The sequence below is a fragment of the Onthophagus taurus genome, chromosome 11 (assembly GCF_036711975.1).
Source record: "Onthophagus taurus isolate NC chromosome 11, IU_Otau_3.0, whole genome shotgun sequence".
NCBI classification, from domain to species: domain Eukaryota; kingdom Metazoa; phylum Arthropoda; class Insecta; order Coleoptera; family Scarabaeidae; genus Onthophagus; species Onthophagus taurus.
The window spans coordinates 7,384,110-7,409,644 of NC_091976.1; the positions used below are offsets into that span (position 1 = coordinate 7,384,110).

At 35.5% G+C, this 25,535-nt stretch overlaps 2 protein-coding genes across 3 annotated transcripts in view; one reads left to right on the plus strand and one right to left on the minus strand.

The window, feature by feature from the left end:
- Positions 1-25,535, plus strand: part of LOC111413431 (transcription factor cropped) — a 69,893-nt gene that overhangs the window by 15,914 nt on the left and 28,444 nt on the right. Inside the window, exons 1-2 of one of the 2 annotated variants that reach the window (XM_071200560.1) lie at positions 609-691; positions 10,842-11,010. In XM_071200560.1, coding sequence (XP_071056661.1) covers positions 618-691; positions 10,842-11,010 — 243 coding nt within the window. In that variant the 5' untranslated portion in view covers positions 609-617. Of the gene's footprint in view, positions 1-608; positions 692-10,841; positions 11,011-25,535 lie in introns of those variants that run through there. The other variant, XM_023044401.2, reaches the window with a different exon arrangement.
- Positions 47-16,234, minus strand: LOC111413432 (uncharacterized). Its single transcript, XM_071200561.1, has 2 exons — positions 13,871-16,234; positions 47-433 (listed from the first exon to the last, which is right to left on the minus strand). Exon 1 carries the CDS (start codon positions 15,627-15,629, stop codon positions 14,487-14,489), a length of 1,143 nt encoding a protein of 380 aa, XP_071056662.1. The 5' UTR covers positions 15,630-16,234; the 3' UTR covers positions 47-433; positions 13,871-14,486.

Consider the following 25,535-nt stretch of genomic DNA (forward strand, 5'->3'; position numbering starts at 1 on the left):
TTTATTTTTTTATTAATAAATACACTGTACATCTACATTTATTACTTTTTTTTCATTGCCGTTTAAAACAAAAATATAATTTATTTTGTTCCTTTTAACACCCAGTACAGTATCATAATAAAAGTGTTACGTAATTATCGTTTTATTTTCCGTGTAAACAACGAACGGAGGTCGAACCACGGTCTGTCTCTTTTATGAATGGACTCGAAAACGAGAGACCGACCTTTTTGTCTGCCATTCTATTTTTCGAACCTCGCCAGTCGCTGCTACTATTGTAAACAAACGGAAAACAATTTTTTTTTAATTAATGATTACGTCGTATTGAAAGAAGTTTTTCGATCTAATTAAACGTGTTTGAACGTGTTTTTCAAGGTGGTTCAAAGGGATCGAAGAGGTGTTTACTTTTTCTATACAATTCGAAAACGCTGGCTACCTGAAAATAAAGATTTTTGTTTGAATAGAGTTTTTGCCTTGAAAGAATTTTAGTGTGACACTCGGTGTGTAGTGAAATACACCTCGACGTGTCCTCTTAAAAATCGTAAATTTTTGCAACCCGAGAATGTTCAATTTGATTAATAACACTGTTAATATTAAATTAGTTATTGATATAAATTTTTATGAAAATGGAAAAAGTGTTTTTGGATTATTGCGTGCCCGTGATTCAATGTACCGGTGGGATAAACAGAAAAAGGTTCGTATTGAATCGATAGATTTATTTTAGAGGTGAAGTATATTTTTGCGAAAACGATCGATTTTATTATTCGTTCGATATAAATGCGTCGAGACGCCGTGTCGGCCGCTTGATCGGTGCACGTGCATTTTGCAAACGTATCCGAATTTAGATCAAGGTCCTTTCTATGCACCCCGAATAGTTAACTGATCCTGTGACACGGTTTATGCCGGCGTCGCGACGACCGACCGTTTCCTGATTCGGGCGTCGATCTCAAATTCTCCGTCCAAAATTAGTTTACAGCAGCAGCATAATCACCATAAACATATTTTGAATATACTAAATTAATGTATAGGAAGGAAATATTGGTTTTTATATAAACAAATCTGTAAATCAATGTGAATTCGTTGCAAAGGATCATAAAGTTAATTAGATATTGATAATTTAAATTATAATTAAAAAATTCTGCATACAATATAGTCCACTTGATTAATTTATTTTAATAAATAAATTAAAATTAAAACAAGGAAATAAGGTAATACTTGTCTGAAGATGCACGGCTAAACCCGAAACTTTCTAGTTCTACGTCTAGTGTTAGTTCTAGTTTTAGTTCAATAAAAATATACAACATAGTAATATCTTATGTTAACTAGCACTACCTACCACTTTCACTAGAACTAACACTAGACCGAGAACTAGAAACATTCGGATTTAGCGGCACGTCTCTCAAGACGGCTAAACCCGAATGATTCTAGTTCTAAGTCTTGTGCTAGTTCTAGTGATAGTGCTAGTGTAAAACTAGAACTAGACAGTATTGGGTTTAGCCGCACGTCTCTCAATACGGCTAAACCCGAATGGTTCTAGTTCTAGGTCTTGTGTTAGTTTTAGTGATAGTGCCGTTTTTATTCGTAATTACAGATTACTTAAAATCGTCTCTGATTTTAAAACTCCCGCAAAAAAATAGCTTTGAAAAATTACACTGTGTAAACGTGACTTTTCATTTTACTCCTCCGAATTAAAAAATAGAGTATAGTCTTCATTTACTATACTCAAAACATGGTTGCAATGGGGCCGTTACTCTCAATCGAATGGAAAGCCCGTCTTTCAAAAAATCAATAAACTATATAACAATAGAAGGATTGGTAACATTTTCAGATCCTAAAATTGTTTCATTTTTGCAATAATTAACACAAAATCCCTTCTAAACCTCTTCCGCTTTGGTGACGTTTACAAACTTTTCTCGTAAGATCAAGAAGACACACAGGTGCGCAGTGTTCGGATCTCTTCTTCTAGCGCATAAAATTTTCGTGGCATCTCGCTCATGCATATTTTATTTCAACCAACCGCGTGCGAAACTATGGTGACGTCACGAAAGTTTTTTCAAATTTTCATAATTTTTTGTGGGAAAATCTTAAGTCCAGTTTGAAAAATAAAAAATTATAGAAGTCTGTAACGGTCTGCAAAAAATGTGTAACGGTCCCATTAAAGATAATTTGCTTGATAAGAGCTTAGACATGAATTAATCCATCACCTTAACAGTAGCTTTGACACAATCTTTATTGCTACTTTGTAATGTCACAATGTTGTACTTTTCCTTCCTCTATCAATACGGTCGATCTACCACTTTTTATTATTGGTACTTTCGAACTTTAAACAGCTAATAGAATATTCCCGAGAAATTTAGTTCATCGACAGTATTGATGGTGAAACGATCTACATGTTTTAATCTTAATAGTAATTAAGATTTAATTGATTCACCTTTGTGGGTAGATGAAGATTTACGAAGCATTATTATGTAATATTATGTTAATAACAATTTTAACGTTTATGAGAAATATGAGATTGGTGTTGTCGAGCGACTTCCTCATCAACATTTTGAAAAATTTTTTTTTAGACTGGGTTGTGTGAAAGCAGAAAAATTTGGCTCATACAGATAAGAAGACACTAAAAATTGAAGCAAGCTTCAAGAGGCAATACCTCGTGTAAAAATTACTTTATTATTGCATGCATGATATTTCTAATTCGATCGTATTGCGCACTGTTAAATAATGGAAAATAAGAACTCAATTTATTCTTTTAGATTATATTGGAAGTGTTTAATTTAAGAGAAGTATTGTTTACCAATTACCAAGCATTTCTAAAGTACCTTCTACAATTATTGTTTTATAAATCTGCAGTTTTTTCTTAATCACTTTCATTTTGTCGGTGGATATGAGAACGTTTTTTTCTTTGTCTCGCATGCTAGAATTCAAAATATTAAGCTGCTGAAATATATCAATTGTAACTTCTTCCTGTATGGTGCTATAGCCCAAATCGGTCCTCTTTTAGTTTGTCTCTCAATTCCCTCTTATCTAGAGCTAGTCTCTTCGAACTTCGCACCCACATCCATGTCTTTGCACCCATGTCTTCCGCAGTGTCTTCTCATTATTCCTTGGTCTTTCAGTTGGTCTTTTTCACTGCATTAAGCTATTTATCGTTCTTTTCGAGTGTCTTCCATTCTCCATCTTGATAACGTATATAACATCTTGATAATGTAGTCGGACAGAGGGATTTCTTTGAGTTGGTACATTTCGTGGTTACACCTTGCTCTCTAAAGGTTGTACTCCATAATGGGTCACAAAATCCTTCTCATTATTTTTCTTTCAAAAATGTTTAGCCTCTCTTCGCTTCTTTGTGTCAGGATCCAAGACTCACATAGGGCACTCGAAATATGCCCTGTTAGCAGTCGTAATTCTTTCTGTCTGTATTTCCCCGTCTTTGGCTCCGTCAACCGTTAGCTCCACGCCCAAATAGGAAAAACGATGTACTACGCTAATATTATCTAGAGTTGCCGTGAGTGGGGCTGCATAATTTGCTCTCGTTTATATCATAATTTTTTTTATTCACGTTGATGTTAAAACTATTTTCGCGTACTTTTTCGTTTTGTTCGACTCTTTATGTTAATGTCATCGGCGTACGTTGCCAATTGAAATATTTTATACTAAAATGATGTTGTTTCATCTGTTCAAAAAGCGCAACAAGTTCTTATCGTAGCTCTATTACGTGAGTGAGTACTTTTCTCTTGATAACCACCTCACCTCAAAGTGAGCAAAAACAGTCTGTGTTGGAAGTCCATATTGACACAAACCTGTTCGAAGAGATGTAATTTAAGAGGTGGTGTTTTAACCATTTGAACAATTTAATCTAAAACTACTTATAATTTTTCTTCTAATGTCTTTGCCATCGAGAATGAAGAAATCTGTGTTACTATAATATTCTCATTTTGTATTTTTACTAAAGTTGTGTGGTCGTTAACACAGCTAAACATGGAAGGCGCCATCTGTACAGACAACCATAAAAATGCTACTTTCAAGGTAGTTATTATTAAAAACGTCTTCATTTTTTTGTAGATACATCAACTTAGACTACAAAATTTGAATTGTAAAGCTTGTTACTGTATGGTTTTTCCTCGATATTAGAACACATTTGTATAATATGCCTACGAACTGTACCGTTAGATAGTGGAATTTTGCTTAGTTTCATTGCTGCTTCATTTTCTAGTATGATCATGTCCATTTGTTTACATGCAGCTAAAATAAGTGATTCACCTAAGGCTTTCATATTTTTTGCGATAAATTGTGAGACTTGATAAGATGCGATTTGAGCTTTATCAGAAACTGTCACCAACGCGTCGAAGATTCACACATCTACGTGACTCCCCTACCGTGCTAGTATGGTTGTATTATAAGGATTCCATAGATGGCGTTGAAATATTATTTGAATTTTGTATAGTTCTTTTAAACAAAAATCTTCGAGTAACTTTGTGATGCAAGGTCCATGAGACGTTATTTATAAAATGAATATGGATAAAATAGGACTCCACGATTTATACAATAGTATTTGAAAAGAGAGGTTGATGACATGATTGGATGGAAGGAGATCCCTATCGCTGTAATTGATAAGTGTAACTATTTAGAAGGGGTGGTTGATGTCTGCATGGATATGGCAGATTTTAATACTACTATTAGATAGTCAAATGAGACTGGTAAAGACTCCGAAATGACGAACTTCATTTTAAATATCTAAAAGAAAATGTGGTAGGTCCAACCTGCGTTATTTCAATTCCTTTTTATAAACGCTTTGAATTTCAAAATTACTTAAGAATTGGAAAGTTGCCAAAGTAGTAATTACAATAGAAGAAAGAAAGACGGCTTTTGCAATCGTGTTATAAACATTTCTGAATTGGAACTTTCTGGAACATGTGCTTTGGTTACGTCGTAAATGCATATTATTAACTGTTCCATTACTTAATCAAAAGAAAGTTTGGAAGATAATTCAATACCAGAAAAGAGATGTGAATGAATAATACTTTCAAATTAACAGCATATCAACAACGGAAAGATACTTTGCAAAATTATGTGGGGAGACGTCGACATCCACACAGATGTAAAACCAAAAATGTATATAAAGGTACCACCAAACAACCATCCTAACCAAATTAAAAACATTAAAAGATCCGATGGCATAGCAGAACTTTTTAAGACAGTAATATCATATGCCACACATAACAATCCTGATAATCAAAAAGGGAGAAAAGAAGAAGTTAGAAAACTATAGAGGCATAACCTCACTCAATATCACGCTGAAACTGTCATATCAGACCACACCACAAACTGTAGGAAATTAAAGAAATTTTGAACGATTAGCAGGGATTCTGTAGGAAGAGATGTACAATAGGCATGATCTTCATAATACCAGAAATTATAGAAAACTCCATAGAATTTAATTGCTCAGAGTACATGTGGTTCATCGACCTTTTGATAGAAAAGGTTTTGATAAAGCCACATTAAAGGAATGTACATTAATGTGACCAGCTCAGGAGATAAACACAGACAATCAAACAAATATTAAAGTACATAACGATGCCACTGAGGAAATCACGGTTTTCCAGGTAATCAGACAGCAATTCACTGATAGATAGAAGAGATCAAACCGCTGGACGAGTAGACCAGAGTGAACTGAAAGGTAGTAATAGGTAGTAATAGTAATAGACGCATAATCAGAGAAACAACTACATACAAGTAGAAGAGAGTAAATTCAAAATATACAAGGCGATAGTTTGGCCAGTTCTATTCTATGGAACAAAGACCAAAGCAGAAATACAGAGAACAAAGCAGAAACTAAGAACGGTAGTGATGAAGTCTTTTAGATCGATCCGAGGACTTGCTCTACAAGACCATCAAAAAACAAAGCGATAAGAGAGAGAAATGGAGTATAGGAAATATTAGCAGGTGAGTCAGGGAAAGGAAGCCTGGCTATCATCATTAATTTTATTTGAGGATCAGCGAAGTTTCTGCAGGCACATGACACAGATTAGGTAACTGAGTTTGATTTCAAGAAAGCTTTTGTATTTAGCTGGCATTATAAGTATCAGACTTCCATCCTTCGCTACCGCATCATGTTTTGATTCTGCCACTAAGACATCAGAAATATATTTATCGGAAAGTTTTGAAAATAATAATGACAGGGTCTCTTTATAAGAGAATAATTCTTGTTTTATGTTCATTCTCTCAAATATCTCTAAACCAGTGGAGTTGGATACAGGAATATATCAATTCACTTCATGTTAAAAATAGGTTTGCTAACTAACCTCGTTACAAGTCTTGATTTGAAGACTTCACTTTATTATAATTCTCGATATATTTGCAGATTATTTAGATGCTTAACACTTTTACCACTATTTGATGATACTGGTAATTGTCACCACTACTCCGCTCATACACAAAATAATGAATTATATCGGTAGTCTTGTTCATTGAAAAGTTGAGGTTCAATCACCCTTCTATACACATTCACTTTTAATAATCATCTCTGGTTTCACTAAGCAGCTCTCTAAGAAAAGCAGCTTTTCCAGCAAAATACAAATTTTATTTCTTTATGATGTTCTTAGTACAAAAATAAGTATTACTTAATTTTGGCCCCTAACCTTGCCTAATAAATGTTGTATATAACTCACAATTTATCTTTGTCGTTTTAATTCTAGTACCTTTTGATTGCCAACGATAAACTTCGGTACCTTGAAATAACTCGATTAGATAAAAATGTAGGAGTTCCTTAAATAATAAAAATCGTATGGAATTTGTTTATTTACAAAAAGATTTTCATTAAATTATAGGAAAATTTAGGTTACTAGCTTTATGGAACATAAAAAAATCTAATTATCTAAGAATCCAAAGAATTAAAAGTTTTAAATTGAGGTGTGTGGATATTTATATGTTTGTGTTGAGGTATCGTTTACCTTGTGCTCATTTCTACTAAACATTTTTAATTTCATGTAAAAAGTATGTTTCATTTCAGAAGGTAACAAGCTTTGTAATTATCTTACTGAAATTTTATTTCTTTTTAAATAATTGTAATTTTAACGTTCCAAATTGTTTAATAATTGTCTTCATTTCGATTTGGTCGTTTTGTTTACGTTGTCACTAGCTCCCGCCAGTGCTAGAGGAGTCGTCGTCGGTTCATTGAAGAAAATGACGTGTTACGTCAGCCAGCTGATTGCCGGCGCGAGTAGACGAGAGAGACCGTCGAATCGATATCATCGGCGTGGTGGGCGCGTTTCTGTTGAAGTTGGATATCGGGTTGTGTGTGCGGGTACAGTTCAAAGAACGAACGGTTTTGACATGCGAAGTTTATTGATTGTGCCAGAAACACAGATTCTCCTGTGCCCTATTTGGGGACGATAGATAGATGAATAGAGAGAGAGGTTGAAACCCTCATTTGTATGTGATTTAGTCGCGCGCAGAGTAAGCTATTTGAAAAGGAATTTGCGCGCTCGATATGGTCGCTGGATTTTACAATTTCGTCATCATCAATTAGTTTTGTTATTGTTTTCATCACGTTTTGGGTTTTCTATAAAAGGAAGAAGATGAAACGCATTAACAGTGCAGTCATGCAAGGAACGGAAATTATTTTTTTGTGCCAGGATGTGACAGGATAATTAAATATCCATTTTGTTGATTTTAACATCCGGAAAAAATACGAGAATGTTCTTGAATACAACGAATAATGCTAGATTTGAAACGTTGTTTGTTAAAAACTCTTGTTAAAAGGGCAGGTGTTAGAAACTATCTACCCTTTTCAAAGAAAGGATTCAAAGATTTCTAAAGATTATCTACCTGGATATAGGAAAAGATATAAAAAGGAAAAGAAAATCTAACACAAATTTGTTCTTCCAGGTAGTTTATGGTCATGTACACCAAAAGAACACCTTTACTATACTCTATTTTTTAATTCGGAGGAGTAAAATGAAAAGTCACGTTTACACAGTGTAATTTTTCAAAGCTATTACTTATTTGTTTAAACATAATAAAAACATACTTACTTTGTCATTACACTAAAACCTCGATGTAACGGATTAATACGGGGAAGGCAGTGTCCGATATAGCTCAATAAAAATATGCAACAATCTAGCGCTGAATAAAAAATAAGACTAATACTAGCACTATAACACTAGAACTAGAAACATCTACAAAAAAAATCACATTGCGTGCTGTTGCTAAAGCTTTTGGAGTTAAATACTCTACATTATTTCGTTTTTTCCGAAAGAAATACCTGTGAAGAAATTTCTATGGAACCTAATTACACTGTTAGCAGAATATTTGATGTGGACGAAGAACAATCCTTATCTGATTACATATCAACTTGTAGCAAGATGGCATACGGAATGCTCTTGGAGTTAGAAAATTGGCGTTTGAACGCAATTCGAAATAACAAAAAGATTCCAGAATTTTGGAAAAATAATAAGCTAACTGGACTTGATTGGTTTCGAGCTTTTCTAAAAAGACAGAAAACTCTGAGTATTCGTAAGCCAGACGCATATAGCATATCAAGGCTGACATTTTTTAACAAGCATAACGTAAAAAGTATAAAAAGTTTACGAGGAAGAACTTCCAGAGCTTGGCGACTCTTCTCGAATATACAACCTAGATGAAACTAGTACTACTACAGTCCATGCACCTACAAAGATAGTTGCGGAGAAAGGCGTAAAACAAGTAAATGCCAGTACCAACGGCGAAGCTAGTCACCACCTGTGCCATCATATGTGCTTTAGGAACTTATCTACCTCCTGTTATGATTTTCCCTCGCAAATATTTTAAGCAACATATGATTAATAGAGCTCCTCCACAAACTTTGGGTTTGGCAAATCCAAGTGAATGGATGAACATTGAATTATTTTTGCAAGTTATAGATCATTTCATTTTTCTATCTCAGAGTAGCAACGATAGGCCTACCTTACTGATTTTTGACAACCATGAAAGTCACATTTCTATCAACGTTGTAGAGAATTATCTAGTCTTATTTTGCCGCCACATTGCAGCAATAACCTGAAGCCTTTAAATGTAGCAGTGTTTGGGCCATTTAAATCGTATTATAATGCTGCATGTCAATCATGGCTTATGAAAAATCCTGGAAAATCGCTAACAACTTATTGCTGAGTGCGTTGATGAGGCATATATGTAAGAATTAACTCCTACGAATATAATATCAGGGTTTAAAAAAACTGGTATTTACGCTTTCGATGCATCAGTGTTTTCATAAGCAGATTTTTTGAGTTGGGCTGTTACTGGCAGAGAATTTAATAACCAAGACCTTACTAATGCACTGATAAACGTTACTTGTCAAGACTTTACACTAGCGCTATAAATTAAACAATTTTAAGATCTGAAAATATTAGTATTGGGTTTAGTTGTGCGTCTGAAGACCGTCTGAACCCAACCCAACCCAAATCTTTTTAGTTCTCGGTCTAGTGTTAGTTTTAGTTTTACACTAGCACTATCACTAGAACTAACACAAGACCTAGAACTAGAATCATTCGGGTTTAGCCGTCTTGAAAGACGTGCGGCTAAACCCGAATGTTTCTAGTTCTCGGTCTAGTGTTACTTTTTGTTTTACAGTAGCACTATCATTAGAACTAACACAAGACTTAGAATTAGAATCATTCGGGTTTAGCCGTCTTGAGAGACGTGCGGCTAAATCCGAATGTTTCTAGTTCTCGGTCTAGTGTTAGTTCTAGTGACAGTGGTAGGTAGCGCTAGTTAGCATAAGATATTACTATGTTGTATATTTTTATTGAACTAAAACTGGAACTAACACTAGCACTAACACAAGATCTAGAATTGAAAAGAATTGGAAAATGAAAGATTTTATCTTTTTATTAAGATATTTTGCTGACATTTTTTAAGTAAACCTGTGTGTGGTGGAATATCATTGAGAGAGAGTGAGAAATATCTTTTTAAAGCGCAAGGTCGTCTCAATTACCCGAGACTGTAACTATAGTGTGACTATTGTCATACTACATAAAACGTAAACATCGGGGACGGAGAATGCGCTGAACGCGCGAGTGTTGCGCGGTTTATTTTTATCCTATCGGGGCACTATATCGAATGAACGAACGAACGCGAACATTCTGCGTCTCACGCTAGTGTGGAAGTAGTAAATGGTACGTTTGACCCGGTTGTTGTATGTTGTCGTTCAGTTTGCGGAGCAAAATTAATACACTGCTTGAAATAGAAAAAAATACTTGTTTGCATTAATTGTTCAATTAATAACTTATGATGACATAAAATTAATGAGATAAAACCTTTCGTTCGGTGTAGTACTTTCAAAATCTTCTTTCATTAGGACTTAATAAATAGAGAAAGCAAAAACGTTTCTTGGTTAGAGTTAGAAATGTGAGAAGACAATTCTTTCCTTCTTTCATTCTTTCTCTTGGTCGTCGGCGATTGGTATTAGTGTAATAAATCGGACGACAATCAAATTTGCGGAAATAGGCGGGGTTGATGATGTTGAGTTCGTTTTCCATCCCGATTCCGTTCTCAAAACACGTTCACCATTGTTCCGTTTAAAAAAGGAACATCTTTAGATCCTCAGTTTAATTTTCAAACTACCATCAACTAGACACAAAAGACACCAAATTTTTTTAACCGTGAGTTTTCCCACCGTAATAATTAGTTTATTGATTGAACCCCTTAAATTTTCTCTTCGTTTATTATTAAAACCCTCTTCGACATTTCTTGCTTAACGAAAGTTTTTCGGTCACGCAAACGACTCTCGCTTTCTTCAGTAATTTTTAATAATGAAAATAAATTTTTAATCGAGGAATTTTATTGACTGAATCTTATTTCTGTTATAGTCACGTTGATAAGGACGGCGAACCTCCAACGGCCACAATGGAACAGGAAAAAAGAATGCGAAGGGAAATCGCCAACAGTAACGAAAGGCGAAGAATGCAGAGTATCAACAATGGTTTTCAATCGTTGAGGTCGCTATTACCACATCATGAGGGTGAAAAACTTAGCAAAGTAAGTAACATTTAAATTTTATCATTTTTTTGAAAACTGTGAGAAATGTTAAAAGTAATAATTAACTGTGCCAAAGTTACTATTAATCTCAAAATTACACAATCTACACTATACAACAAATTGTTGGGGTTGTATTTAAGAAATACAAACTTTTCTATTACAAATAATAAAATTTAGAAAAGTTTTTGCAGTTAAATGTGTAGAAAGAAAAAGTTTATTGTCTCCGAATTTTTAAGAAATATAATAAATAAAATGATACTCAGTAACCCTGCAATAGAATACCATAAAAAAATTCTGACTCATATGTAAAAAAATTACTGCTCTTCTCATTTATTAGAAATTAATTATTTAATCATTTATTAGAGATTAAAGTATTTGTTACAACATTTGATTGCACATTTGTGGTGAGTCATAAACAATTTTATGAACACTTCATAGGTATTAGGTGAGTAGCTTTAATTTACTAATTTATTCCAAAATGTTTCCTTCATGTTTTTGTGCTCATTGCGCAAAATTTTCTTCAATGAATAATGACACCATTCAATAGCAATTATTTTGTTATATTTAAATTCTTATCTTATGAGAGTAGACTAGGATATAAATATGAGCTTTAAAATAAATTCCGACTCAGAAGTACATACCGCATCCAATCATGGTTCTGTCAGGAAGTGAAAGATCATGCCGAGCAAAAACGGAAAAGTTATTTAAAATATAAAAGTGTGCGAACACTGCGTGAAAGAATAAAAGTTATAAAAGAAAATTTGAGATAAAATTTACGTGTGATATGACCTACGACCTGTATAGAGCGTTCTAACCAAGACTGTGTCAATAGAAACTTGGCAAAAGTATTTTAAAGACCTCTAATCAGCTAAAGAACTAGCACATATCATAGAATGTCACCAATACGATCTTGAAATTGAACCCAAACTTAGAAAATTAAAGAACAGAAAGTTTTGCGGAACTGATAACATAAGCAGCGTGTTGTTAAAGTACGGAGAGCATAAGTTGGTACAGAAATTGACAGAAATAACAGAATTCTTTAAGATTTAAAAGTACCAAAGGAATGGCATTAAACGGCGTTACCATTACAATATTTAAGAAAAGAAAAAAACCTGCCTAAAGAGTTACAATGGGATCTCACTCTTAAACATTTTCATGAAATTGAAGAACAACAAGATTTCAGAAAAGGTCGATCTATAACTGACGCAGTATTCATAATCAAACAAATAAAAGAAAAGTCGATTAAGTTTGACAAACCTGCACTCATCTGCGTTGTTCTTACCAAAGCTCTTCACTGGGTGCGTTTGGCAGACATCATAAATATTTTAAAACAAAATAACGTGCCTGCTATCATAATAAAGATAATAGCTGAGTTGATCAAACAACGGATAATACTGCCACCCCGGGGGAAAGACAGTCTTAGCTAGTTTCTGTTTAATCTCTGAATGATGCAGCAACAATCGCAGATACAGAAGACAACCTACAACGACAACTGCATCACTTCTTTTAAGGAATATGTAAACTCAACTTTCTGTTGATAAGACAAAATCCATTGCTACTGCAAAAGATCCGGTCAGATGCAAAATTAAAGCAAAAATTTAGTGAAAGGCTTAAGGAACCAAATTACCAAAGCATTAGAGCAGTTTACAAATCTTTGTTATTTCCAATCATTGCACTGATCGTGTTTTATCAAAAACATAAAGAACACACTGCCAATTGTTGGCAATAAAAATTTGAAAAAAATTTGTTTACGTGCTCTAACCGTTATATGATTATATCACATGATAAAATTCATGAAAAGGTTCTAAAAGCCAAAGGCCAGATCTCATTTTCAAAAATCAAATATAAATGAAACAAAAAGCTAAATAATGAAAAAGTTGAATGTGATTTAACCGATTTTTGACATTATATACACAATACAGAAGATCATTTTCAATCAATTTACTTTGGTAGTATACGTTTATGATATTCCACGACAACGGAATTTTGGAACACCTGTTGAATCGCATTGTCGCTATTGCAACTCTATAAAAACGTATGACCATAAGATTTTCGCTCATAAATTAATTAAAATTACCCGACGTGATGGTGCGAAGACTATATAGAATATCTTTAAAGAACACTTTGTTGTTTGGGAGGACGCTGAAATTACCCTGGGCAGCTTCCAAACTTCAACGAAATCTGGGAGTCATTTGCGGATAACTTTTGAGGGCATAACTAACTATGGGTATGAGTTACCCTCATTAGAGGACATAAAGTGCAGTGCCTAGATGTTTGTATATTAGTCATGTAACGAAGTTAGAATTTGACACAAAGGCGACTGCAAGAACTTTGCTTAAAAAGCTGAAGCTATACTTCAGTCAGCGGCGTGCTAAATTTTATGCATAACCAAAGGATCATCAGGAACTATCAAAAGAATTAACATTAGGTATAAAAGTCTCTTGGAAAAGTTATAAACGTTTCGGACAAATTTAGTCAGAAAAGGCTTCGTCGAGTTAACAAGCATTTTCCATGTGCGGCTAACTTCCCGATCAATCTCTATCACCTGTCTTGTCATCTTTTGGAAATAATTTCCGGCTCTGCTAGCATCTTAGTGTTATCGAAATCTTTGTTGTGGTCCTTTTTGTAGCAATGTTCTACAACATTCGATGTTACGTCCAATTTAGCCAACGTAATACTTCCCAAAATTGTATGATAGCCTCTCTTTAATGGGATTAGTTTGTCTTTAGCTATCGGAAGGCTGTTCCGAATTTTGCTAACCGTATCGTATCGTACCACGATATTGTTTTTCTTCAGACACCCTGCAATCCGCTCCGTTACACCTGAAACATAAGATAAAACTGGCTAGTGCAGTATTTACCTTGTCTTCCATCTGCTTGCGCTGTTTGGTGCCACGCTGGAATCCCTCAGGGTATAGCCGTTCTTCTGGAGTATAAAAAATTCTTTTCGCCGCATATCTTTCTGCTTGCTGGAATAAGGCGTGGATCACTGAACTCTTCTGTTGTAGATGGTGGTGGGACGAAACCTGTAAATAGCTGTTCGTGTGTGTCTTCTTGCGATACACTCCAGTTCCCTGCGCCCCATTTGTTTTCCTAGTGACCAAAACATCCAGAAAAGATAACAAACAGTTATCAGTTAGTCTAATTTTGTTTCAAAATGGAATTTTTATTAATAAATTTTAGTAAATTTGCGGTTATGCTGGAATCAGTGGAAGTCAATAAGGTTAAATCACTATTTCGATCTGCTCGGTTATGAATTATGTGAGATATTTAGCACAAAATCTTTGCAACAACAATTTTGAAAATCGGATTTTCTGCATTGTGAGCTCAATTCTAGCTTTAACTTTTCTTGCCGGATTTACTTCAGATTCGTTGAATTTTAATATTTAAATCCAATCAATGTCATATTGATGCCCTTACTACATAAATATCTATTAAAATAAAATGAAATATTTGAAACAAAATTATCTTGACCTTTTATTGTAGTTGTACATTACTGCCTTCAACATCAAAATCAACAATTCGAATGCACTGATCCATCCCACCATAAACAATTTTTCCATTATTGCTACTATCCAACGTTTGTATTAATTTATTAACTTTAAACATATAAAGGATTCGTTCGTCGTTAAGATTGATAATATCCAAATAAGATTGTCCACTTCCTCCGGCGACAACGCACTCGTCTAACGCTTCACATTTGAGAAATTGACAACAGAACAGAAATTCGCCGTCGAGCGTTTGGACCCTGTTCGTCGGAACAATGTTTGAAACTAATTTTCCGCTTCCGAAATCCCAAAGTTGCAATGCATTTTCCGCCGTCCATTGTCCAGTAAGAACGAGACTGTCGGTAACGTCGATGGCATCTCCGCAAATATGAGGTCCTTCAATGTTTCGAACGCAACCGTTAGCATTACGAGTATCCCAAATTTTTACGCAATCATCCCAACCGCCCGATAAGAATATGTTTTGTCGTTTTGGATGAAATTTGATTGAAAATATTCTTCTCGTATGAAAGTTGATGGCGTCCAAGTCAGTCAGGCGATTCGATTTTTGTAATTTTGATATTAATTTTCCAACTCGAGTGTCGTATAACCTAATTGTACCATCTTTGCCTCCTGATGCTAACAATTCCGTGCGATCGTCAATGTCCATGGCGTTAATTTCGTTTGATTTTTCTCGAGCAAGAATCTTGAAAGAATTTTCTTTGAAATGACACGCATAAATGTTGCCGCAAATTCCAGCGGCGAAAAAAACGTTAGGCGCGTAATTTGAACAACGTATCGCAACGATCGGATAAGAATTACTCGTTGGCGGTTTTACAATGTACAATGGTATTTCTGATTCGGTATCGATTACCTGAATCGATCCAGTTCCATAACTTGCGATAATTTTACTTGCATCCGAATTAAACCTAACCGCGTAAAGACCAATATTTTCCGCTGGAAATTGTATTTCTTTCACCACTTTTCCCTTTTTCGCCTTATCAACCAACATACTTGTGTTCAAAGTATATCGACCAAATTTTTCGTCGTTTTCTTGTAAAGAAACTGACGTCGACCAATGTCTTTTTTGGCTAGACGTCATTGGCCGAGCCGACGAATTCCGACTAACAGACATTTGAAAAAAAATCTAAACGGTGTCAAGTGAATTTCAATTAATTTTGTTGATTAATTCCGATATTGGTGTCTGGACAATTACGGTAAGATGAATCATCGAGATACGGCGCACACCATACTGCTGGTTGCTGTTGTCGGGCTCAGCTGATCACAGGTTTAAAAATATCCGATTTCCGAGAGCGCGGTACGCGACTCCTCCTCTTTGCAGCTGTGTCTAGACGGTTATTTTTGGATTCATACTGATATTTGACCGTGTTAATACTCTACTCATGGGTTTAATTTGTTTATAATATATTTATATAGTAACAAAAATTTTTTGTTTCATTAAAATTTGCACAAGAAAGAAGCAACTTAAATAGTATTTTAAATCCTGCCTTATTTTATATTCATAACTCATGTTCTATCTCTTACAAAAAACTTTTACAATACCCTTAGAAAGATTCTTCATTTTAACGATTCAAATCAAAAATTAAACGAATTACTCGAAACTACTGACAGTTCAACGTCAACTAAAACGCCAAATTTACAAATAACCCCAAAAATAAATTTATGTATAACGATAAAAAGAATGCCAAGTTGACAGGATGATTTTGAGGAAGAGCAACTTGGAATGTAAGGGTTTCGCCGTTTATGGATCGTGGCCATTATCTATGGGGCCCTTTCACTTTCCCTTCATCCTGAAATTACGGGCTAATGGACGAGATTTGCGTCGTCATCGTGGCCTCGTTAGTTTAAGGGGATCTTTTATGCTTCGGGCATATTTTACGTTTTCAGCAACCGTGGATTTTCACGGAAGGAGGAAAATCGAACAGATTAAAAAAAAAAGAACCGAGGAGAGATTATTCTTTGAAAACTTCTTATCTATTTCTCGAAAAGTTCTTATCTCGAAATTCTTTCGTTATCGTTGATAGAACGCGGCTCCATCCGGCTCGGGAAGTGGTCGAATTTATTATCAAAAATTAGATATGTTTTAAGAGTCATATAATTATTCAAAACTTGATTTTTTTATTTACTATTTAATTGAAATATGTAGTCTTAATAGGGCCTTTTCAGATGCTAAAATTGTTTAATTTTTGCAATAATTAATATTAAAATTCAAAATACTCTCTATAAAAACTTTGGTGACGTTTACGAGGTTTTTGCGTAAGATCAAGAACGTACATCGTTCGGATCTCTTCTTCTGGCGCATAAAATTCTTGTGGCATCTCACTCTAGTTCTAGAGATAGTGCTTTTCAGACTCTGAAAGTCTCAGGACGCACGGCTAAACCCGAAACTTTCTAATTCTAGGTCTAGTGTTAGTTTTAGTTCAATAAAAATATACAACATAGTAATATCTTATGCTAACTAGCGCTACCTACCACTGCCACTAGAACTAACACTAGACCGAGAACTAGAAACAGTTTCTAGTTCTAGGTCTTGTGCTAGTTCTAGTGATAGTGCTAGTATAAAACTAGAACTAACGCTAGACCTAGAACTAGAAAGTATTGGGTTTAGCCTCACGTCTCTCAAGACGGCTAAACCCGAATGATCTAGTTCTAGATCTTGTGTTAGTTCTAGTGATAGTAATAGTTGAGTTGGGTTCAGACGGTCTTCAGACGCACGGCTAAACCCAGTATTAACATTTTCAGATCTTAAAATTGTTTAATTTTTGCATGAATTAATATTAAAATTCAAAATCCCATCTATAAAAGCTTTGGTGACGTTTACAAGGTTTTCGCGTAAAATCAAGAAGACACAAACGTGCATCGTTCGGATCTCTTCTTCTAGCGCATAAGATTCTCGTAGCGTCTCACTCTAGTTCTAGTTTTAGTTCAATAAAAATATACAACAAGTAATATCTTATGCTAACAAGCGCTACCTACCACTACCACTAGAAACATTCGGATGTAGCCGCATGTCTGTCAAGACGGCTAAACCCGAATGATTCTAGTCTAGGTCTTGTGTTAGTTCTAGTGATAGTGCTAGTGTACAACTAGAACTAACACTAGACCTAGAACTAGAAACATTTGGGTTGAGTTGGGTTCAGACGCACGGCTAAACCCAATATTAACATTTTCAGATCTGAAAATTGTTTAATTTTTGCATGAATTAATATTAAAATTCAAAATCCCGTCTATAAAAGCTTTGGTGACGTTTACAAGGTTTTCGCGTAAGATCAAGAAGACACAAACGTGCATCGTTCGGATCTTTTCTTCTAGCCCATAAGATTCTCGTGGCATCTCACCACTGCGACTAGAACTAACACTGGACCGAGAACTAGAAACATTCGGATTTAGCCGCACGTCTTTTAAGACGGCTAAACCCGAATGATTCTAGTTCTAGGTCTTGTGTTAGTTCTAGTGATAGTGCTAGCGTAAAACTAGAACTAACACTAGACCGAGAACTAGAAATATTCGGGTTTAGCCTCACGTCTCTCAAGATGGCTAAACCCGGATGATTCTAGTTCTAGGTCTTGTGTTAGTTCTAGTGATACTCCTAGTGTAAAACTAGAACTAACACTAGACCTAGAAACACTTGGGTTGGGTTGGGTTGGGTTCAGACGGTCTTCAAACGCGCGGCTGAACCCAATGCTAACATTTTCAGATTCTAAAATTGTTTAATTTTTGCAATAATTAATATTAAAATTCATAATCTTCTCTATAAAAGCTTTGGTGACGTTTACGAGGTTTTCGCGTAAAATCAAGAAGACACAAACGTGCATCGTTCGGATCTCTTCTTCTAGCGTGCGAAATGATGGTGACGTCACCAAAGTTTTTTAAAATTTTTATTATTTTGTTTTTTAGAAAAACTAAAGCCCAGTTTGAAAATAAAAAAAAATAGAATTCTTCAATTTTGTTAAACTATCTTGATCAAGACCACACACGTTAAGAAATAAAATACGGATAAAAAATTTTAAACAATACGTGTAATTCTCACAATAACCATCTGACTTCGTTTACAAAGAATGTATGGAGGCCTCGAATCTTTTCGGATTCTCGACGCTAAAGAAGAAGGAAGAAAAGAAGTGGAAGTAGTAGACGCAGAGTCGTCCCCACTCCTCCAGTAGTTTTCACCTCTTCCTCCTCTTGACTTCTTCGGCTTAGTGCTTGTGGGATTTAAAATACGGTTTAAAACCCGATGTGGTATTTAAATTTTCTTCTGCTCCGAGAAACTATGCAGCGTACTTTTAAAACCAGATGGCCGGAAATACATGGATACAAGCACTAAGCCAAGAAATGAACGGGATGTTTAAAACGTTTTATGATGATTCACTAATAAATATAATATTGAAGAATCTTTTTGAATGTTTTGACTTTCCGTACGTGTAGTAGAGATGGTCGGATTCTATTTATAGAGTGAGTGAGGCTCGCTGGGGCTCTCGAAGTTGGTGTTGTTTTGCGATTGATGATGACGAAGCAATATTTAAAAAAAATTTGAAGGGAAACGTTTCCGATTAAGAAAAAAGAAATCTTTTGAAGCGATTTTTTATGTGATGTGTTTTGGTTGGAGGTCGATGGGTTATCTTGCAGTAATGAATGAAGTGCTTTTTAATACTCAATATTTCGAAACAATAACTGGAGAAACGGGAAACGTCGTAGTCGTCCTTGCTGTTGCCGTGGGTCGTTTCCCGTGGGATTCCGAGCCGTCTAGACGTTGGCCGTGCGGAAATTGACTTGTTTTGAGGTCATGTTAAGACTCTCCTCTCATACAAGACAAACCGTACATTTTTCTTGTTTCTCACTCCATTTTAATCACTAATAATTATCTTTAGGTTTGTATCTGGACATTATAGAATGTGAAATGAATTTGTATTGTTCAAAAAATTGTAGATTTACAAAATTAGTTAATGCTTTAAAACAGTTTTAGGTCAATGTCGCTGATTTTTGGCGAATGCAAAAACCTCGTGATCGCTCCGCCTTTAAAACTAACCCAGACACGAAGAGCGTAAAAATACCCTGACCCAGTTTTGGGCGATCGTCTCGCCGCAGACCGGCTGGTTATAGACTATGCTGCTGGAGTGGAGGAGTGAAAAGGCCTTCTCTTCTTCGTGGTACGTGATCAATTGCCACTGTTACTTCTCTATGGAAAACGAGCACCTACACAATTCGCAGATTAAAAAAGCCGATCGAAAAGAGGTCACATATTAAAAGCTTTTATTTTTATTCTTTGATATCTTAAACAGTTTCTTAATTCCATCACACCGGAAGAGGTGCCAACTAATTTTAATGTTGCGTAGGTCGTGGTATGACGACGTTTCTACCACGTTTCAAAATCAGATGTGTATTTATACTCCTTTAATTTAACTTGACGTTTGTTATCGCAACCTTTCATTCGTGATCAATACAAAAAAAGCGTACGACCAACTAAAGTCATATGTCGCCGCCTTTAACAGCACCATGTGAGTGACCCAAATGCCGAAGCACTGAAGAAACAACGTGTAATGGTAGCGGTTCTTGAGGCACGCTCCTTTCGCTGGTCATTGATCCATTGTGTTTTCTGGAGTGCGCGTGCACTTAAAAAAAACTCAACACCACCTTTTTCTCCCGATTTTCTTTTTTGTTTAAATCGAATAAAATGTTTAACGAGAAAAGAAAACCGCAACCGAAGTAAACGAGACTTTATGGCGTGTTGAAAATTGTGTCAGCACTTTAAAACCCCGCGAGACCATAACCACACCTACAAGAATGTGTGCGCATTTTGAACATTCTATTCCCACGAGAGTTAGTCTTGATACGAATTCGAAAAATAAAGTTGGGAATCATTGGAAAGGTATTTTAAGTGGTTTTCTTCAGGTGTGTTGCATAATTTCAGTTGAAGGCCCTTGGACGATTATCTAAGCAACGCCGAGAGTTGAAACGGTCACGTGTTTTTACGAGGAGAGGAGAACATACTACACCTATAGTATAGGCTGATGAACTCTCTCGAATCCCCGGGACCTTGAAAATAAACTCCTAGAATAACTAGCCGGGGGCCTCAGACCGTGAAGGTCTCGCCTGGCTGCTGCTCTAAACAAGAGTCTCTCACTCACGGAGGTTGTCTAATTGGGGGGCCCCAGCAGCGCGTAGCCCACTCACCTGAACCGTCGTCGTCGTCGTGGTTGTCGGCTTTTTGTTTAGTCTGAAGAACAGGTGTTTTTAATGGCGCCACAGAAATCATTTCATTTTTATTAAATAAGACATTCTTTTATTTCAGATTTAAATTTACACAAAAATCGGTTTTTCGTCAAATATTTTTTTTGGAGTCGCTAAGGTGCTTCTCACTGGGTATTTAAATTTCTAATTTATTCGGAACAGGTAGAGTCGTACGCGCACGTGTGTGCTGCCGCTGTTGTGAAAACGTTGAACCGACCCGACTACGACGACGACGTAAGGAAACCCGAAACCTCGATGAGAAGCGCAACAAAGCGGTTGCTTGTTCCATTCAAGGTTCGTACTGGAGGAGAACGAGGCTTTAAAACCCAAGAATAAAAATAAAAAACGATATTCGAAGAGTAGTAGATAGTGATCGTTATGTTGTTGGCCTTGAAAGAGGACGCTTTTTTTTATATTTTGGCAACAAAAGAAGCTAACAAAAAAGCAACAAAACCAACAACAAAAAAGAGGAAAACCCGTTTTTTGCCAACACTGAACTAATAAGGAATAGATGTTCTTATAGTGTGCTATACCCTATTTTTTAATTCTGAGGAGTGTTTTCAAATTGAAGCGCCAAAAAGATGGGTGGCTATTGGTCAGTTTTAAGTAAAAATTACACTAAGAAAATTCGAGATGTTGCCGACCGTCTAGAAATATTCGGGTTTAAAATATACAACATAGTAATATCTTATGCTAACTTGCGCTACCTACCAGTGCCACTAGAACTAACACTAGACTGAGAACTAGAAACATTCGGATTTAGCCGCATGTCCTTCAAGACGGCTAAACCCGAATGATTCTAGTTTTAGGTCTTGTGTTAGTTCTAATGTAAAACGAACACTAGACCGAGAACTAGAAACATTCGGGTTTAGCCGCACGTCTCAAGACGGCTAAACCCGAATGATTCTAGGTCTGTGTCGGTGTTAGGTCTAGTAATAGTGTTAGTGTAAAATTAGAACTGACACTAGACCTAGAACTAGAAAGTTTCGGGTCTTCAGACGCACTGCTACGCATTAAACTTTCTAGTTCTAGTGTTAGTTCTAATTTTAGTTCAATAAAAATATGCAACATAGTGATATTTTATGCTAACTAGAGCTACCTACCACCTACCAGACGTTTTAAGTGGTAGGGGAGAGTGGTACACAGTGAAACAAACTTTAGGTTTATGTTAGTAAGTTAAATTTTTTTGATTATATCACTGAAAATAAATATTTAATACATTAAAGAACAATTTTGACATAATATATGCAATAACGTTAAAATTTTGACATAATATTTTGACATAATATATGAAACTCATTTTGGAAAGTAAAAATATTTACCTTAAAAAGTGAAAGAGACAAAAATATGTTTTCTTGGTTGTGCCTTAGGAAATCCTTGAAACTTATGAGGGTTGTCTTGACAACCAACATTTATCAGTGCATTAGTAAGATCTTGGTTATTAAATTCTCAGTCAGTAACATCCGAACTCAAACAATCTGCTTCTGAAAATACTGATGCATCAAAAAGGTAAGTACCAGTTTTTTTTTAAACCCTGATATTATATTCGTACAAGTTAATTCTTACATATGTGCCTCACCAGCGCACTCAGCAATGTTATAAATTGTTAACGGTTTTCCAGAATTTTTCATAAGCTATGATTGACATGCAGCATTATAATACGATTTAAAGGACCCAAACATTACTACATCTAAAGGCTGCAGTTTATTGCTGCAGTGTGGCGGCAAAGTAAGGAGATGAAAACCTGCTGCTTTGACTTTCTCTACAACGTTGATAGAAATGTGACTTTCATGGTAATCAAAAATCAGTTAGGAAGAATGAAATGATCTATAACTTGCAAAAAAAAAATCTGTGTTCATCCATCCACTTGGGTTTGCCAAACTCAAAATTTGTGGAGGAGCTCCATTAATCATATGTTGCTTAAAATATTTTAGAATATATAATAATAAGTTCCTAAAGCACAGGTGGTGACCAGCTTCGCCGTTAGTACTTGTTTTACGCCTTTTTCCGCAACTATCTTTGTAGCTGCATGAACTATAGTAGTACTATACCATTTCAAGTTCAAATTGGCACTAATCAAATTTAAGGTGGCATGAAACAAAACCAATTTAGCAACTGTCTTAATCAAATTGACATTAATCAACATCAAATTAGCCTTCCATAATTTAATAAAACTATCTTTACTTTATGATTAACATTTTAAATATATTATTTTATACTTGGTAATAAAAAATATTGTAAACTCAAAAGGTGATATCTTTCATATTTAAAAGAAAGGTGATGTGCTTTTTAATTCCAGCTATAATATGAACCTGTTACAGTTACTTACATTAATTTTTGGAACATTGTTCCTAATTATATTATCTAATTTTCGAATTCTGTACTCTGTTTGAGACAAATTTTCCCGGTCATTTCCCTCCAAAATATCTGTAATTGACTAAGCATGATCAATTGGTAAGGACTTAGCCTTACAAATTTATGATGAAGAAAGTCTTGTTCTTCAAACATTTGCCACAATGGCAAGGAGCTTCATCAATGACAAAAGCCACTGAACATTAGCTATCTTTGAGCTCTCCTTAAGCATTGCTTAACAAACTCTCTCCTTAATGCATGATAAATCAATCCCAAGCTACTGATACAATGAAAGTATAAAGAATTCCTTTTTTTGAACTTCGCGAGATAAAGAAATTACAGTCTGTTTCATATAAATAAATTATAGGCCAGTTTTCACTTTGACGTTCAAACAAATTTCATATGTATTAAAATATTTTTATTTTCACTTCGACGGTGTTGGTTCTTTCCGGTTCAAAACGTATTTGTTTTAATGTAAATATGAGGCCATTAAGGTGTTGTCGAAGCAAGGCTTACATTAAGCTGAAACTCATTTTGTAATGTTTCTTGCAACTGTTAAGTGTGACTTTAGGATTTTCTTCAATTTTAAGTTCAAAGAAACGGCGATGTTCATCTGTAATTTTTATTTTACGTTTCCTTTCTCTTGGTTTTTTCTTCTGAATTTTTTACCCATCTGTTCTTTTTGCAACATTAAGAATTTCAGCTAAATTGCGCCAGACGGAATTCGTATTCTAAATGGCACAGGTTTGGCAATTTACGTTTACTGCTTCCTTTTTCTTAATATAAGGCATTTTGTAGAAAGTTTGTTAACAGTGACAATTTGTATTGAAGTGGTATAGTTTCATCTAGGTTGTATATTCGAGAAGGGTCGCCAAGTTCTGGAAGTTGTTTCACTAAACTTTTTATAATCTTAATGCTTGTTAAAAGATGTCAGCCTTGATATGCTACTCCCCTCTGGCTTACGAATACTCAGAGTTTTCTGTCTTTTTAGGAAAGCTCGAAACCAATCAAGTCCAGCTAGCTTATTATTTTTCAAACGCCAATTTTCTGACTATTCGGTATGCCATCTTGCTACAAGTTGTTGCAACACTGTGTAAACGTGACTTTTCATTTTACTCTCCTCCGAATTAAAAAAAAAAGAGTATAATCAAGTTTATTACTTGATTTGTCCAACAACATGATCAGATGCTATGGTAGTCATGAAACAACACTGGAGAGTTTGGGTGTGGTTGATCCTGTTTATTCTTCTTCGATGTATGCTATTTTTATTTCATCATTTATTGTTAAGCGTAATCATCGATCAAATTTTGAATAGAAAAAAAAACACATTTTGAGGAAAAAACGTGATCCCCAGCCTCTAACAATTATTTGTGATTAATTAATTGATAATGTTTTTGTGGAATACATTTTTATTAATAAGTTATGTTCGGACAGAGACCTACATCACGGTTTGTTCTCGTTACCCCATCGAACGAGTAACCCCCACCTTTTACGCCGCAGCAAGACCTTCATTGCTGACTGCAGCAGAAGAGAGCAGTAACAGCAGCAGCAGCATCGAACGAACAGATCAATATATGGACCGGTTACCATAGTGACCGCCTCTTCCTACGTCACCGAATCGATATTTGTTTTTAACCCTCCATAAACCTTTAATTATTATTTTTTTTTCCAAATTTCGTTTTAACCCTTTTTCATCAACGTAAAAAACTAAACTGGATTAAGTTATTATCAAAAGTAAACTGGCGAAAAACGAAATAAATCTTTTCTGGGATTTTGGCTTGAAGCCAAGTAGACGCTGTGACGTCATAGAAAGGGGGTGATGGGTGGATTTTCGGGGAGGAGGGAATGTGAGCGTCGGCGTATAGTAAGTTTGGACGGCCGCGTACTACTGCATACACGAACGGTGAGGATGCACCGGGGTATGGAGGGGAATCAGTCAATAAACGGGTGCAGTGCGCAAGACTTGGGGCGCAACGCTAAGCGACGATCGTAGTACGTTGTAGGCGTCGCGACGCCACCATGAAATCCAACCCGACGACGACGTAAAAGCGACCGACCGCGCGTTTGACGGATTTCATTCAAAAGAGATGGAGCACTTAGAGTACCTACTCATCATTAAAACTTGCAAAAATCTTATACTATCATTATTAAATGTTGTACTACTATGATGAATTAATCATTATTTTTGATAAAAAAGATCTTCAGTTTAAAATAAAACAACGACGAAGAATGTTCGAAAATGAATTTTAATTTCTTCAATAAAAAAAAATGTAATAGATTTTAAGCAACTCATATTTCGGCGCTGTTGGCGTCGTCACGTGACCTTTACGCCCGCGTCCCGGTGTTTTGGATCGATGGAGGCGTCGGGGCGGCGACCAAGGCCGACGGCGCAATCGTCGCCGTTTCCGAAGAAGTGACCGACGCCCGATGTCTGGCGTTTCAA

What these genes read in the sequence shown, in the direction of transcription:
- LOC111413432 (XM_071200561.1), bottom strand. Translation starts at nt 15,629, where the DNA reads ATGTCTGTTAGTCGGAATTCGTCGGCTCGGCCAATGACGTCTAGCCAA.